The following is an 11807-nucleotide window of genomic DNA, read 5'->3' as shown; positions in this document are numbered from 1 at the left end:
ATTCGTTTTATATATATATATATATATATATATATATATATAGCCTAGCTTTATTATGTTTTTCTCCGCTCGCAGAAGCGCTGCAGGTGCATGATGTGATATGACCATGTGAATTCTCATGTTCTGTTGTTTGCTGCTTTTTGCGCATGTAAATTTAATCCCCGGGAAATTTTTTTTTAGTATTTTTAACGAGTCACAGACACTTATCCTTTCTAATTTAATTCAATTCAATTTAAAATAATCTTGTCGGTTAACAATCGGTTAACGAGCGTCGGTTGTCGGTTGGGAAAAATAACCGAAATGAACATCCCTTGGGTCTCTGAGCATTGTCAGGTAGAAAGTAATAATGTGTCATGTGATGTGTTGAGTGGCAAGGGATGCATTAGATGCTGGTGGACAGGTGAACAGAGGCACAAAAGACAGTTGTAGACTATCCTGCAGCGTCTGCTGCCAAATCATGTCTAAAACCCCCTCGTCTTACATTGAGGAAGACACCGCTCCCATCTAAAGACTTGATTATATAACGCCAGGAGGCTAGCAGAGTGCCGTTCAGTCTGTGATCTGTGTCCGAGACACTTAACTTCGGTGCAAAACCGTATATACAATTTAGTGTCTGAAATGGGAGGGAAACCATCTACATTATGGACATGCTGTCAAAAGTACCCACTGTTAAATACCAGTGACATTAAGCATCCACTTAGCATGTTAGCATGTTATCAACCTCACAAACAAGATAAAACCATCCTGAGCAACACCATGGCAGCCACCCACAACAAACTAGCGGCATTTAATTAAGCAAAATTCTGGTTTAACATCATCAGATCATTACTAATGAAAACCTTTTTAGTAGACTAGTTCATTTTGATTAACTCTGCTCTATGTGTTCCAACAGCAAAGTACATGGGGGGTACATAAAGCTGGTTGTGCGAGACCTAATACATTTAGCCCTCTGGCTAAGGCCAACCCAGATTACCGGAACATTCTGAGCGTGAACCCGGCCAGAGCCATTACCTTTTGCGTGTAGACCCTAGCATAATTTTCTTCAGAAAATTTAAAAATCAAGTTTAAGCATTTGAGTTCCCTATAATCATCTTAATTAATAAGACATTGTCATTAGATTGCTTTGATTGGAGCTTTTAGATTTTCTGTTGTACAAAGACTTCTCTAAAACCTTGATGCGTCATACAGTTTGTAATTTTCCTTCTCTCTTTTGGGTGTTAAGAAGCAGTTAGAGAATTCATCCTTGCATATTTTCCATTAGTAATTGGTTAATGTTTAAAGTGACTCACTGTTTTCCCCCCTTCTTTTCTTTCTCTCTGTCATCCGGTCTTTCTTTGAAATGCACTCTTTTTGTCCTTGCCTGCTGTCTTTGATCACTGGCTAATAAACAGCCTCAGTGCTTGGAGACAAATGTAATATATTAGTGGTGCGTGTTCCCTGGTGTCACCGCTTTAATTGAGAATGTCAGGCTAAAGTTAGCGCCAGGCTGAATCTCGACCTCACGTTTAATTGTGCGAGAAAGACGTGCCTAGCAGTGATGTCAGTGACAGGAAGTGTGTGCGTGAGTGTATGAGATGAGTGGGGGTATGCTGAAGGCCCCCTGAGTTGCCTGAAGAACGAGCCGTCTGGACGATCAATAGATAGCTCAGTCTCCTCCAGTGATCTGTCTATTTAAGACAAAGTCTCTTTCTCTGCAGCCACAGTAATGGAATCTCAGCTAATCCCAGATACAGTAAATTAACTCACTCTTTTGCCTCGTCTCTCTCTCTTTCTCCTAGGTGGAAGTGGAGGTGGAGAGCATGGATAAAGCAGGAAACTTTATTGGCTGGCTTCACATCGAGGGTGTGAATTTGTCCGTCGCTCTGGTGGATAACGCCCTGTCGAAGGTCCACTTCACTGCAGAGAGAAGCTCCTACTACAAGACTCTGCTGTCTGCGGAGGAAACCGCCAGACAGAGTAAAGAGAAGGTGAGTTTGGTGGAAATCCAGCATGCCTCATACAGACTCAGGCTCTGTTCCAAAACCACCTAGGCAGCATTTTAAAGCATCATTGGCACTCTGCTGGCACAAAACCTAAACCTTTTTGTGCACAAAAACCTAACACAGTAGACAGCAGCGTTATCTTTTAAGATACGTTCTTTTGTCCAAAATCTAAGGCAGCACCAAAACCCATTTATTCTAAGCCAGTTCACACAGCGGCCATTTTGGCAACACTCCAGTCAGATATTTTATTCATAAGATATTGAAAGATGTTGATAATGTTCAATCTAATTAAAAATGGTCTATTTTACCCAATATTTATTTTGCTGTGGTGGTTGTTTTTTTACGCGCTTTTAACATCAGATCCGGTTGGAATCTATTTATGTCGCACAGCGGGTTCCTGCCCTTGTAGAATGTTTCAAATCAGTCCCTTACAAGTTTCCAGTTCATTTAGGATGCTGCCTTTCAAGGGTATCTTGTATAAACAGTAGAAAGCTGGGCCACCCACTAGGTTTTGGAACAGAGCTTCAGTCTTCTCTGTCAAGATCAGAAATTCATATGTATCCTGCCTGCATCTGACAAGCAAAGAGATTCATTACTTATTATTCTAGATATCTTCCAGCCCCACTCTGGTAATAAATATTATCTATTTTCTGCCCAGCATGCTTTGAGCTCCTGGTGCTGAGGCCAGAGCCTGTCATCCAGTGTATATGTGAACAAAGAGAATACACAAATCTGTTGTCATGTTGCATTAGTTCAGGCAGAACAAATGGACACCGGACCTCCAAAAGCAGTAGGAGCTGGACAAAAGGCACAGGAATGAGTGTGTAGCTCAGGGAGTGTCACAGGGCTGTCTTTGGCACTATCAGTTTTGTTCTCTTTTCCCCACTAAGCTGTGATTGATGAAACCCTCTTCGTCCCTGATCTCAATCTCTCTCTTCATTTTCATTATGGCCGAAACAGCCCATGGAAAGCAACGGCCCTGGTGGACAAACAACACTCCCGCCAGCTGTTTCTTCTGTCCTCTATCCCTCATTTGGCGAGAGAGAGAACGGCCCCTGGCTGATAGCAATATGATCTACTGCCCAAGGCGGCGAAGAGCGTGTTTCTGTCTTCCTTGTCAAATCCATCATTTTTTTCATCTCTCTCTCTCTCATCTCAATCTCTCGCCTCTACAAAATATCGCACAAAGTTCCAAAACATATAGCCGCATCTTTCTTTCAAAGGCAGTGTTATCAGCGTCCAGCTCCCGTGAAAATAGCGACCAATCTTAAATGTGCATCTGTTGTTCAAATCTTCCCTTCTGATTGAACTTATACCTGGCTTAAAAAGTCAATCTTGCTTGTTTACACTCCCTTAGATATGCGCACAGACATTTGCATATGCACACTCACTTGCACACGTCTCTGGCTCAGTGTCACCTCGCTGTAAACAAAGCATGGCATGTTTTGCACTGACACCTTGAGGAAAGCGCAGTTTGACCCTTATTTCCTGTGCTGTCGCTTTCCCAGTGGGTTGGATTGACTCACTGATTCCGCTGGCAGTGAATCAAAGACGACATGTTTGGTTTGTTGTGCCCCAGTCTCCTGCTCTCTGGCCCTGTGGCTGTCTGGAGGGGGCCACCAGCACACATGGCCACCCTGATGTGAATGTGTTAGAGGAGAGAAAACACAGTCGCCACCCATGAACCGGACAGCTGCATTGTTCTCAAAGATTGTAGATGCCTGGTTGTCAGGTCGGTCCCAATCCATGCTTGAATTTCCCAGGCCACTCTGGATAATGGAAATAATTAACCCTTCAGGACAAGTGGAAGACGGAAAGGAAAGCTGAGGTCAGCATTTCTTTTCTCTCGATGGCCTTCATTTTGCCACTGCCAGGTGTTGATGTTTTTTTTTGTTTTTTTGCATTGAGCAGGGTTTATTTTACTCTTGTGTTTATTGTTCTCTTGTTGGTGGATGGGGAAGTGTTAGATGTTTGCTGTGTCATTTGTCCAGTTCAGAAAGTGACAGTAATGAAATGCACTGGGTCAAGTTTCATTAAAGTATTTTTTTCTTTCTTTTCAATGTTCTTTTATAATGAAAGAAATAAAGATGTCCATTAGTTTATAATAGTGGTCCATTGGCTATAAAACTGAGTTAAAGAACCAAAGGAGACCAGGTGATTTTAATGAAGGGGAGCATTGCCGGTTTTTGCCTGCTGTGCTTGAGGTTCAATTTTAAGAACTTAAAGAGTTTTCATATTATCAGCAATGGTTAATTTTAGGATATTATATTATATATTATATTATATTATATTATATTATATTATATTATTATATGAGAGCACCTGGAGATTTGGTTTGGTCCTCACACTTATAGTGCACGTGAAACACTACTAATATTTTTTTTTTTATTTTTTATTTTTTTTTTTACTTTTTTATATTCTTATGTACGTTTTCAACATTTTCAAGCCTAAAATCAGCAAGCTTTTATTTTGGCGGGTTGCCGGCAAGTAAGTATATGCGCTGCGGGGGTGCTGCCAAGTGAGTAATTTGTTGCTTTTATATAGCGCTTTTCTGGGTACTCAAAGTGCTGTACATTGTGAGGGGGGATCTCCTCAACCGCCACCAATGTGCAGCATCCACCTGGATTATGCGACGGCAGCCATATTGTGCCAGAACGCCCACAACATCAGTTTATTGGTGGAGAGGGAGACAGAGTGAAGTGCATCAGTGAATGACACAGTTTTGCGTTTTGCTCTGAAACCGGCAGCACGTAGCTGAGATTTATTCTTTTAGTTCAAACGGAAATCTTATACAGTATTACAGTTGATCTAAAACTGTGATTGAGAATAAATAGCTGTCAACCATGTTGGTACACAAATGAGTTGTCTGAACTTATTTACCCAGTGCATTTTTTTTTTCACTTGCACATGCGCACCACTTATATGCACCCCTGATTATATTATATTATTTTTTTATGATTTTTTTGGAATTTGCGATTGAATCATTAAAAGTTCTATGAGTTTTATCACATCTAAGTGGGATGTTCAAAGGCCTAATGTGTGTTGGCGTGGACCAGGCATCATAATCAAAAGTATCGCCATGCAAGACTAGGTCTTGATCTCTTCCCACTACTAATTCATTGTAGCAGCGATATCTTGGTAAATCTTCACACAAAACAAAGTCTTGCATTGTATTTGTGTTTACCCATGTGCAGAAACTGTTCCATGAATGCCTACAAACTTTCTTTGCACACTTTTGTTTTAATGCAGTTTCCCTGTAGATTGAGGGAATCCATTTAGAAGTTCCTCTCAATATCATGTGCCGTCAGCGCCAACATTGCTCTGAAATGTAAACAGTTGCTGCATGGAGATGTTAGAACACTTCTGGTTGCTGGGCAACAGAGTTATGGCTGCTGATTAGAGAGCGGTTTATGACCCAGTGTGCACCGAGCCAACCCGCATTCTCGCATCTCGCAACACAGGCTATTAAAAGAGCCTTCTTGTAATTACGACATACTAATTATGAGGAGGCAAATCTGAAGAGAAGTCAGCTTTCTGTTGAGAAACAAGGCCTTCTGTCATTTCTTATCTAAGTTTGGTCTACTTCAACAAGTCTCTGGTGGATCGCCCCATGGTTCTGGAAAACTGGGACAAACCAACCACTGATTACTATCCTCCCTTAGATCATCATCCTCATCATTGTTCAGAACATCACTGAGCTTGTCTGAGCTTGGTCACTCGTTTGTCTTCTTGTTCCTGCCTTTTCTGGTATTATTGGGGCATAATTTAGTCACCAGGGGGTTGATTTCAGCTCTAATAGCCTCCCCAGGCTCTCGTGTGCTTTACAACACTTGTGACAGGGTTCCGCAGGGGTTGAGAAGGGCAGCCGTCTGCTTGTGACATTTAAGCTCGATGAATTTATATGGTGGGTGAATGCAGCCCAACGCCACGTGTCGTCCACATCTGTCTGGACCGAGGAGGTTGATTAAACCTGGAGAAAGGATGAGAACATATAAGTCCTTTTTATACTATTAAAGGGTTAGTTCACCCAAAAATGAAAATTCTGTCATTAATTAATCACCCTCATGTCGTTCCAAACCCGTAAGACCTTCGTTCATCTTCAGAACACAATTAAGAAATTGTTGATGAAATCTGAGAGCTTTCTGACCCTCCATAGAGAGCAATGCAACTGAAATGTTCCCAGGCCCAGAGACATATTAAGAACATTGTTAAAACAGTCCATGTGACAGCAGTGGTTCAACTGTATTTTTATGAAGCTGCGAGAATACTTTTTGTGCACAAAGAAAACAAAAATTACTTTATTCAACAGTTCTTCTCCTCTGCCATTATAGAGAGTACCACAAGGCAAAACCACTGATGTCACATTGACTATTTTAGCTATGTCCTTATTACGTCTCTGGGCCTGGGAACACTTCAGTTGCATTGCTCTCTATGGAGGGTCAGAAACCTCTCAAATTTAATCCAAAATATCTTAATTTGTGTTCCGAAGATGAATGAAGGTCTTGGGGGTTTGGAACGACACGAGGGTGAGTAAATAATGACCAAATTTTCATTTTTGGGTGAGCTAACCGTTTAAGAGACCTCCAAAACAATCAGACTCTGGTAGAACGTCAACTAATATATTTGCAATTACTAGGTGTCTCACACAAATTGATTAGAGCGGAATACAACAACTTTGAAATGAGCATCACAGAAGAAAAATGCTAACCTGACAAATCTTGTTCAAGAACCTCATAAGTGAACAGCTACGCCCAATTTCAGAGGAACATCTTTGAGTACCAGTTTGCTAGCGAGAAGAGGAGCCACGGTGCAATTTTCTTTGAGACACTTGAGTGCCACAGACAATCAAAATATACAAATGAAACCCAAAGGTGCCTAGAAATATTTAACAAGTTGCAGTTGGGGTTTTTTATTGACGTTGTACTTCAAATTATTGAAATCCATTGTGCTTTAGTGCAAGCTTCTGTGAGTTGGCACTTTTTACCTCTGGCTAATCTGGAGCGAGCCAAGGATGTATGAAGGCAGTGGGAGGCTCAGATCAGTCTAATGGAACCCGAGTTTTCAGACTTGCGTTACTGCATTAATATTTAACATGGCGATGAAAGCGCAGTGCTCGCTATCATTCTTTAAGAGTTATATTTTGTTCATGTTGAACAGTGCCCAAAGGTGCCTAGAAATATTTAACAAGTTGCAGTTGGGGTTTTTTATTGACGTTGTACTTCAAATTATTGAAATCCATTGTGCTTTAGTGCAAGCTTCTGTGAGTTGGCACTTTTTACCTCTGGCTAATCTAGAGCGAGACAAGGATGAATGAAGGCAGTGGGAGGCTCAGGTCAGTCTAATGGAACCCGAGTTTTCAGACTTGCGTTACTGCATTAATATTTAACATGGTGATGAAAGCGCAGTGCTCACTATCATTCTTTAAGAGTTATATTTTGTTCATGTTGAACAGTGCATTTTAATTAAAGGCCCTCTTTTAATTTCCTCTGATGGAAGTGATTTCGTCCTGAAAACTGACTTGCCTGAACACACGAATATATCATAATTTCTCTGTTATTAACAACAAAGTGGCCTAAATGAAGTTTTAACACTTTTTATATCATGCTCTCTTTTTTCAGCTGCAGAATCAGTGAAGCAGTGGCTGTTTCCATGGCAATATTATAAAACGCGACAAGATAATTACATACATGCCACAGATGAGGTTATCCGAGTGCTTAAAAAAAGTAAATGCTATTCTGGAGTTTTAAGGTGTTGGGTTCGCAGTTTTAAATCTGATTGAGTTTTCCCAGATTTTATTCAGTCAGTCATCTTAAAGTACTTTATCAGAGGTGATTTCCTCTCTTTGTGTGTATGTGTGTGTAAAAGTTTTATGTTGTTGTTTTTTTCCTTTAATAAATAAACATGCACTGATAAATCATTCACAATAAGACTAGGACACATGTATTATCAAGTAAATGGGGTCTTGACTTAAGACAGGTTATATAGAGTGGCATCTCTCCTTCTCTTTCTCTCTCTCTTTCGACATGCCTGTGCCTTGAGTTGCTGTAAATTGCATTAAGTGCTGTGTAGAAATGGCACTAAAAGGGAAGTGTGTGATTATATATGTATTTCCATTCTGTTCCTCACTCTTCTCACCACTGTCATCGTTGCCTTCTAATTTAACAAATGGAGGGCAGGCTGTGTCAGACAGGAACAACCAGAGGAACAATCACAGTAAGAGTTATCCAATTAGACACAGCAACTCTCCCTGGAGGCTTGCGCTAAGGCCAGCTCCAACACAACAGGGACTTGGCCGGCTAAAGAGAGACAACAAACATAGCAGGACTGATGTCTCTGACGTAAAACATTGGCTGTAAACACATCAGCATGCGTACGCAGACTCCTGAACCAATCAAATTTGAGAGTGTTTGTCTGAAATATTCATGTGAGTTTCAGGCTGCACATTAATTATATGAGTTATTTAACAGTGCCTGTTATTTGAATGATTTTGTATTTTTTTTGTTTGTTTTAGTGGCAGTTGTCTTAATTAGGGATTCAATCCAGAGATGTGTGTGTGTGTGTGTATGCAAAGCTTATATTCACATACAATTTTTTTGTTTGTTTCTGAAAACACATAATAACTGATAGTAATATTAAACATTTTAATTTTATTTATATTTGGATTAAGACCAAATTTTAATATTTTGTTACTATTGTAAAGGGTTCATCATAACCTGATTTTTGGCCTTTTTTTTGGCCACTCACTATTACACTAAAGCACAATTTTAGATTATTATTTTTTTGTCTTTATCACAAAGCAGAAGTGTTTTTTTTGTGTTTTTTTTTGCAGTATGTTTACAGCAGTCAGTTTTCAAAAATATTGTATCTCATTTATTAATCCCACAGTTGATTCCCTGGCGTGAGTGTTATTGTATCGTAATTTAATGTACATCTTAAGAATTCATTGCATTAAGTCTTGCTGCTCTCTTTCATCGAGGTTTCCTCCGTGGCAAAGTTTACTCAAATGCTCTCCATGCCAAATCAGAACAAAAAGCCTTGCAGCACGAATCTTGAACAAACAAGAAAAAGCTCTTTGCACTCTCATGGCGTCTCTGTGGTTCCTTTTCCTCATCTTGAATTCATGAACGATTGCGGTCTTCCTTGCTACATAGGAATGAGAGAGCCTCCCCTGGCAGAAGCAGTGATTATGAACAGCGCGAAGAGTTCGTTCAGGTCACCTCTATGTTACAGATGAACGTAATCCATCCACAAACCTCTATCTGTATTCGCTCTCTTTCTGAACCTCCCCCGTGCTTAACATGGATGTTTTTGCATGGAGTATTTTCTCGTTTTTTTTAACCCACGCACAGAAGTTGTGTTGTGCTAAAAAGTTTGGCAGAACTGTGGACTGTGTTCCTGCAAATGTGCTAAAAAAAGATCTCTGCAACGGTTTCCATTGCAAAACAAAAGTTTAATTGAGTATTTATGCACCCAAGTGTTCTTGGCTGGCAGGAAAGCAAATTGGGTCTTTCTGTGTCAACAAACCCTACAAAAAAAAGTAATTAATTCTCCTCGCACTTTTAGTAAGGAAGCTAATTAACGTTGTGATGACACTTAGCTATGGCTTCATATATATTAGCAATAACACTATCCTTGCCAGCCCATATGTCTTTGTTTTTGCTCAAATATTTGTTCCAGACTGATTGTGATATAGAGTTGAGTGATTTTTTTCTATCAATACTCTCCTTGTCTGACCCGTGTATGTGCAAGAATGATGACACACAAGTCCCAACCAGCCCCTGCGCTAACATTGCCAGTGTTTAGCGTGAATAGTAATAATTTAAAAAATAAAAAATAAAATCTGGAGTTTGTCGTGGCTTGGCAAAATAAATTGTGGGCTATTCTGGTTAGTTTTTCAAAGAGTACATGAGGTACTTTTGATCATGCAGTCATAATGTGAAAAGATTATTAATTATGACGCTTATTATACAGACAAGCTGCAATATGGTTAAAATTTATAATTTTTTTCATATAGTAGGTTTCATGGACTACATGTACTTTTACAGCATTTGTTAATCTAGATCAGTGATCCTCAAATCTGGCTCGCGAGATCCACTTTCCTGCAGAGTTCAGCTCTACCCTAATCAAACACACCTGAGTTTGCTAATCACTGTCTTCAGAATCATTAGAAAATCACAGGTAGGTTTGTTTGATTATAGGGTTGGAGCTAAACTCTGCAGGAAAGTGGATCTCGCGAGCCAGATTTGAGGATCATTGATCTAGATTCATTCTTAGATTAATTTCACTTGTAATACATTTTTGACATTTCAAGTTGTATAAATCAACATTTAATGTATTATGAATTAACAGATGGACAATCAACAATAGTGTATTTGTAAGTTAATATTACTAAATGCTGTAATAAAGAGTGGCAACACTTTAGTTTAGGGATCAGTTCTTGCTATTAACTAGCGGCTTATTAGTATGCATATTACTAGCATACTGGATGTTTATTAGTACTTATAAAGCACATATTAATGCCTTATTCTGCTTGACCATATTTTAGATCTTTTAATGTCAATACATAAACTTAATAACTACCTTGCTAGTAATAAGCGGCAAATTAGGAGTTTGAGGCAACAGCCATAGTTAATAGTTAGCGAGAATTGGTCCCTAAAATAAAGTGCGACCAAAAGAGTTTACTGTTGGTCCATGATAACTAATGAACTAAAATAAAGTTGGTTAGTAATACATTAACTAATGCCAGAGCTTTATCAGAGGCTGATGCTAATCAGTTGTAGAGATAATCATGCTACGCTAAGCTAACAACAACACCCAGTTTTTCCTGCACTAAAATCTGCAGTTTTCAAAATATGTTTTATATGTTGTTCCTTTGCACCCAACTTAAGTGCCACTAGAAAAAAAGTGCTAAATTCTATGGGGAAATGTGTCCTATAGAAAAGCTGTGCCTCCTGGGAAATTCATCTGTATGTTTTGATGTATGTTCACCAATACTGGTTTTGCTTTGTGTTGGAATATGTAGTGTGTGTGTGTGTGTGTGTGTGTTGACATTAGGTGCTCTGCTCTTGCTTACCTCAGTAGAGGGCAAGAGAAAGATCATCTCTCTTGTCACACAAAGGGGAAAAGCTGAGAAGGGCTATTCCATACATCTCATGGATTATGTAAGACGCACATTTCTGCATCGAAAATGGGCTTGGGTCATCTACTCCTAACACACACTTCACGTACACACTTCAAATACACACTACCACATAAGCAATTCTTAACAGCCCTGAAGGCAAGCCAGGGCTCTTTATAACCACACACACACGTTTTTCCCACAAATCTTCAGGTGCAGTTTCAGCAGTCTGTCACATTCATTCGCAACTCGCCTCAGCAGACCTTTATTTTTCTATCGAGATGCTAATTTATAATGTTTTAATAATGAGCTAATGATATTTTCTCTCCTGTAACCATAAATTTAAGGCAGTTTTTATAGGGATGCACCGAAATGAAAATTCTTGGCCGAAGCCAAAACCGAACAAAATGAAACAATGGGCCGAAGGCCGAATACCGAATACCGAACACTGTTTTAAGAGTTTTTTTCCCCCATGTATTTTGCCAATTTCTTTTCACCATTGCATAAATTTAAATAGCCAAAATTTTCTTTTTACTGATTTGTCTTGCTTTTCAAAGAAAAAATCAATTACAAAACAAAAATGTAAAAATATTTAACACTGAACATTTTTAACATTCTAGCATACAATATACCAACAAAGCACAATTTAACTTAAAATTATTTTTTGGCCATCAGACCCCCTTCTTGAATCAAGCATGTATGTTTAC

At 39.3% G+C, this 11807-nt stretch overlaps 1 protein-coding gene across 2 annotated transcripts in view; it reads left to right on the top strand.

Annotated features, from left to right (window-relative positions):
- snd1 (staphylococcal nuclease and tudor domain containing 1) overlaps positions 1-11807 on the top strand; it is a 192185-nt gene that overhangs the window by 127338 nt on the left and 53040 nt on the right. For both annotated transcript variants that reach the window (XM_016550657.1, XM_016550658.1), the window contains one exon: positions 1779-1967. In XM_016550657.1, the coding sequence (XP_016406143.1) occupies positions 1779-1967 (189 nt within the window). The remainder of the gene's footprint in view (positions 1-1778; positions 1968-11807) is intronic.

Source organism: Sinocyclocheilus rhinocerous, unplaced genomic scaffold (genome assembly GCF_001515625.1).
Source record: "Sinocyclocheilus rhinocerous isolate Xijiao unplaced genomic scaffold, SAMN03320098_v1.1 scaffold3117, whole genome shotgun sequence".
In the NCBI taxonomy this organism is placed as follows: Eukaryota; Metazoa; Chordata; class Actinopteri; order Cypriniformes; family Cyprinidae; genus Sinocyclocheilus; species Sinocyclocheilus rhinocerous.
This window is presented reverse-complemented; position numbering and strand designations above follow the sequence as displayed.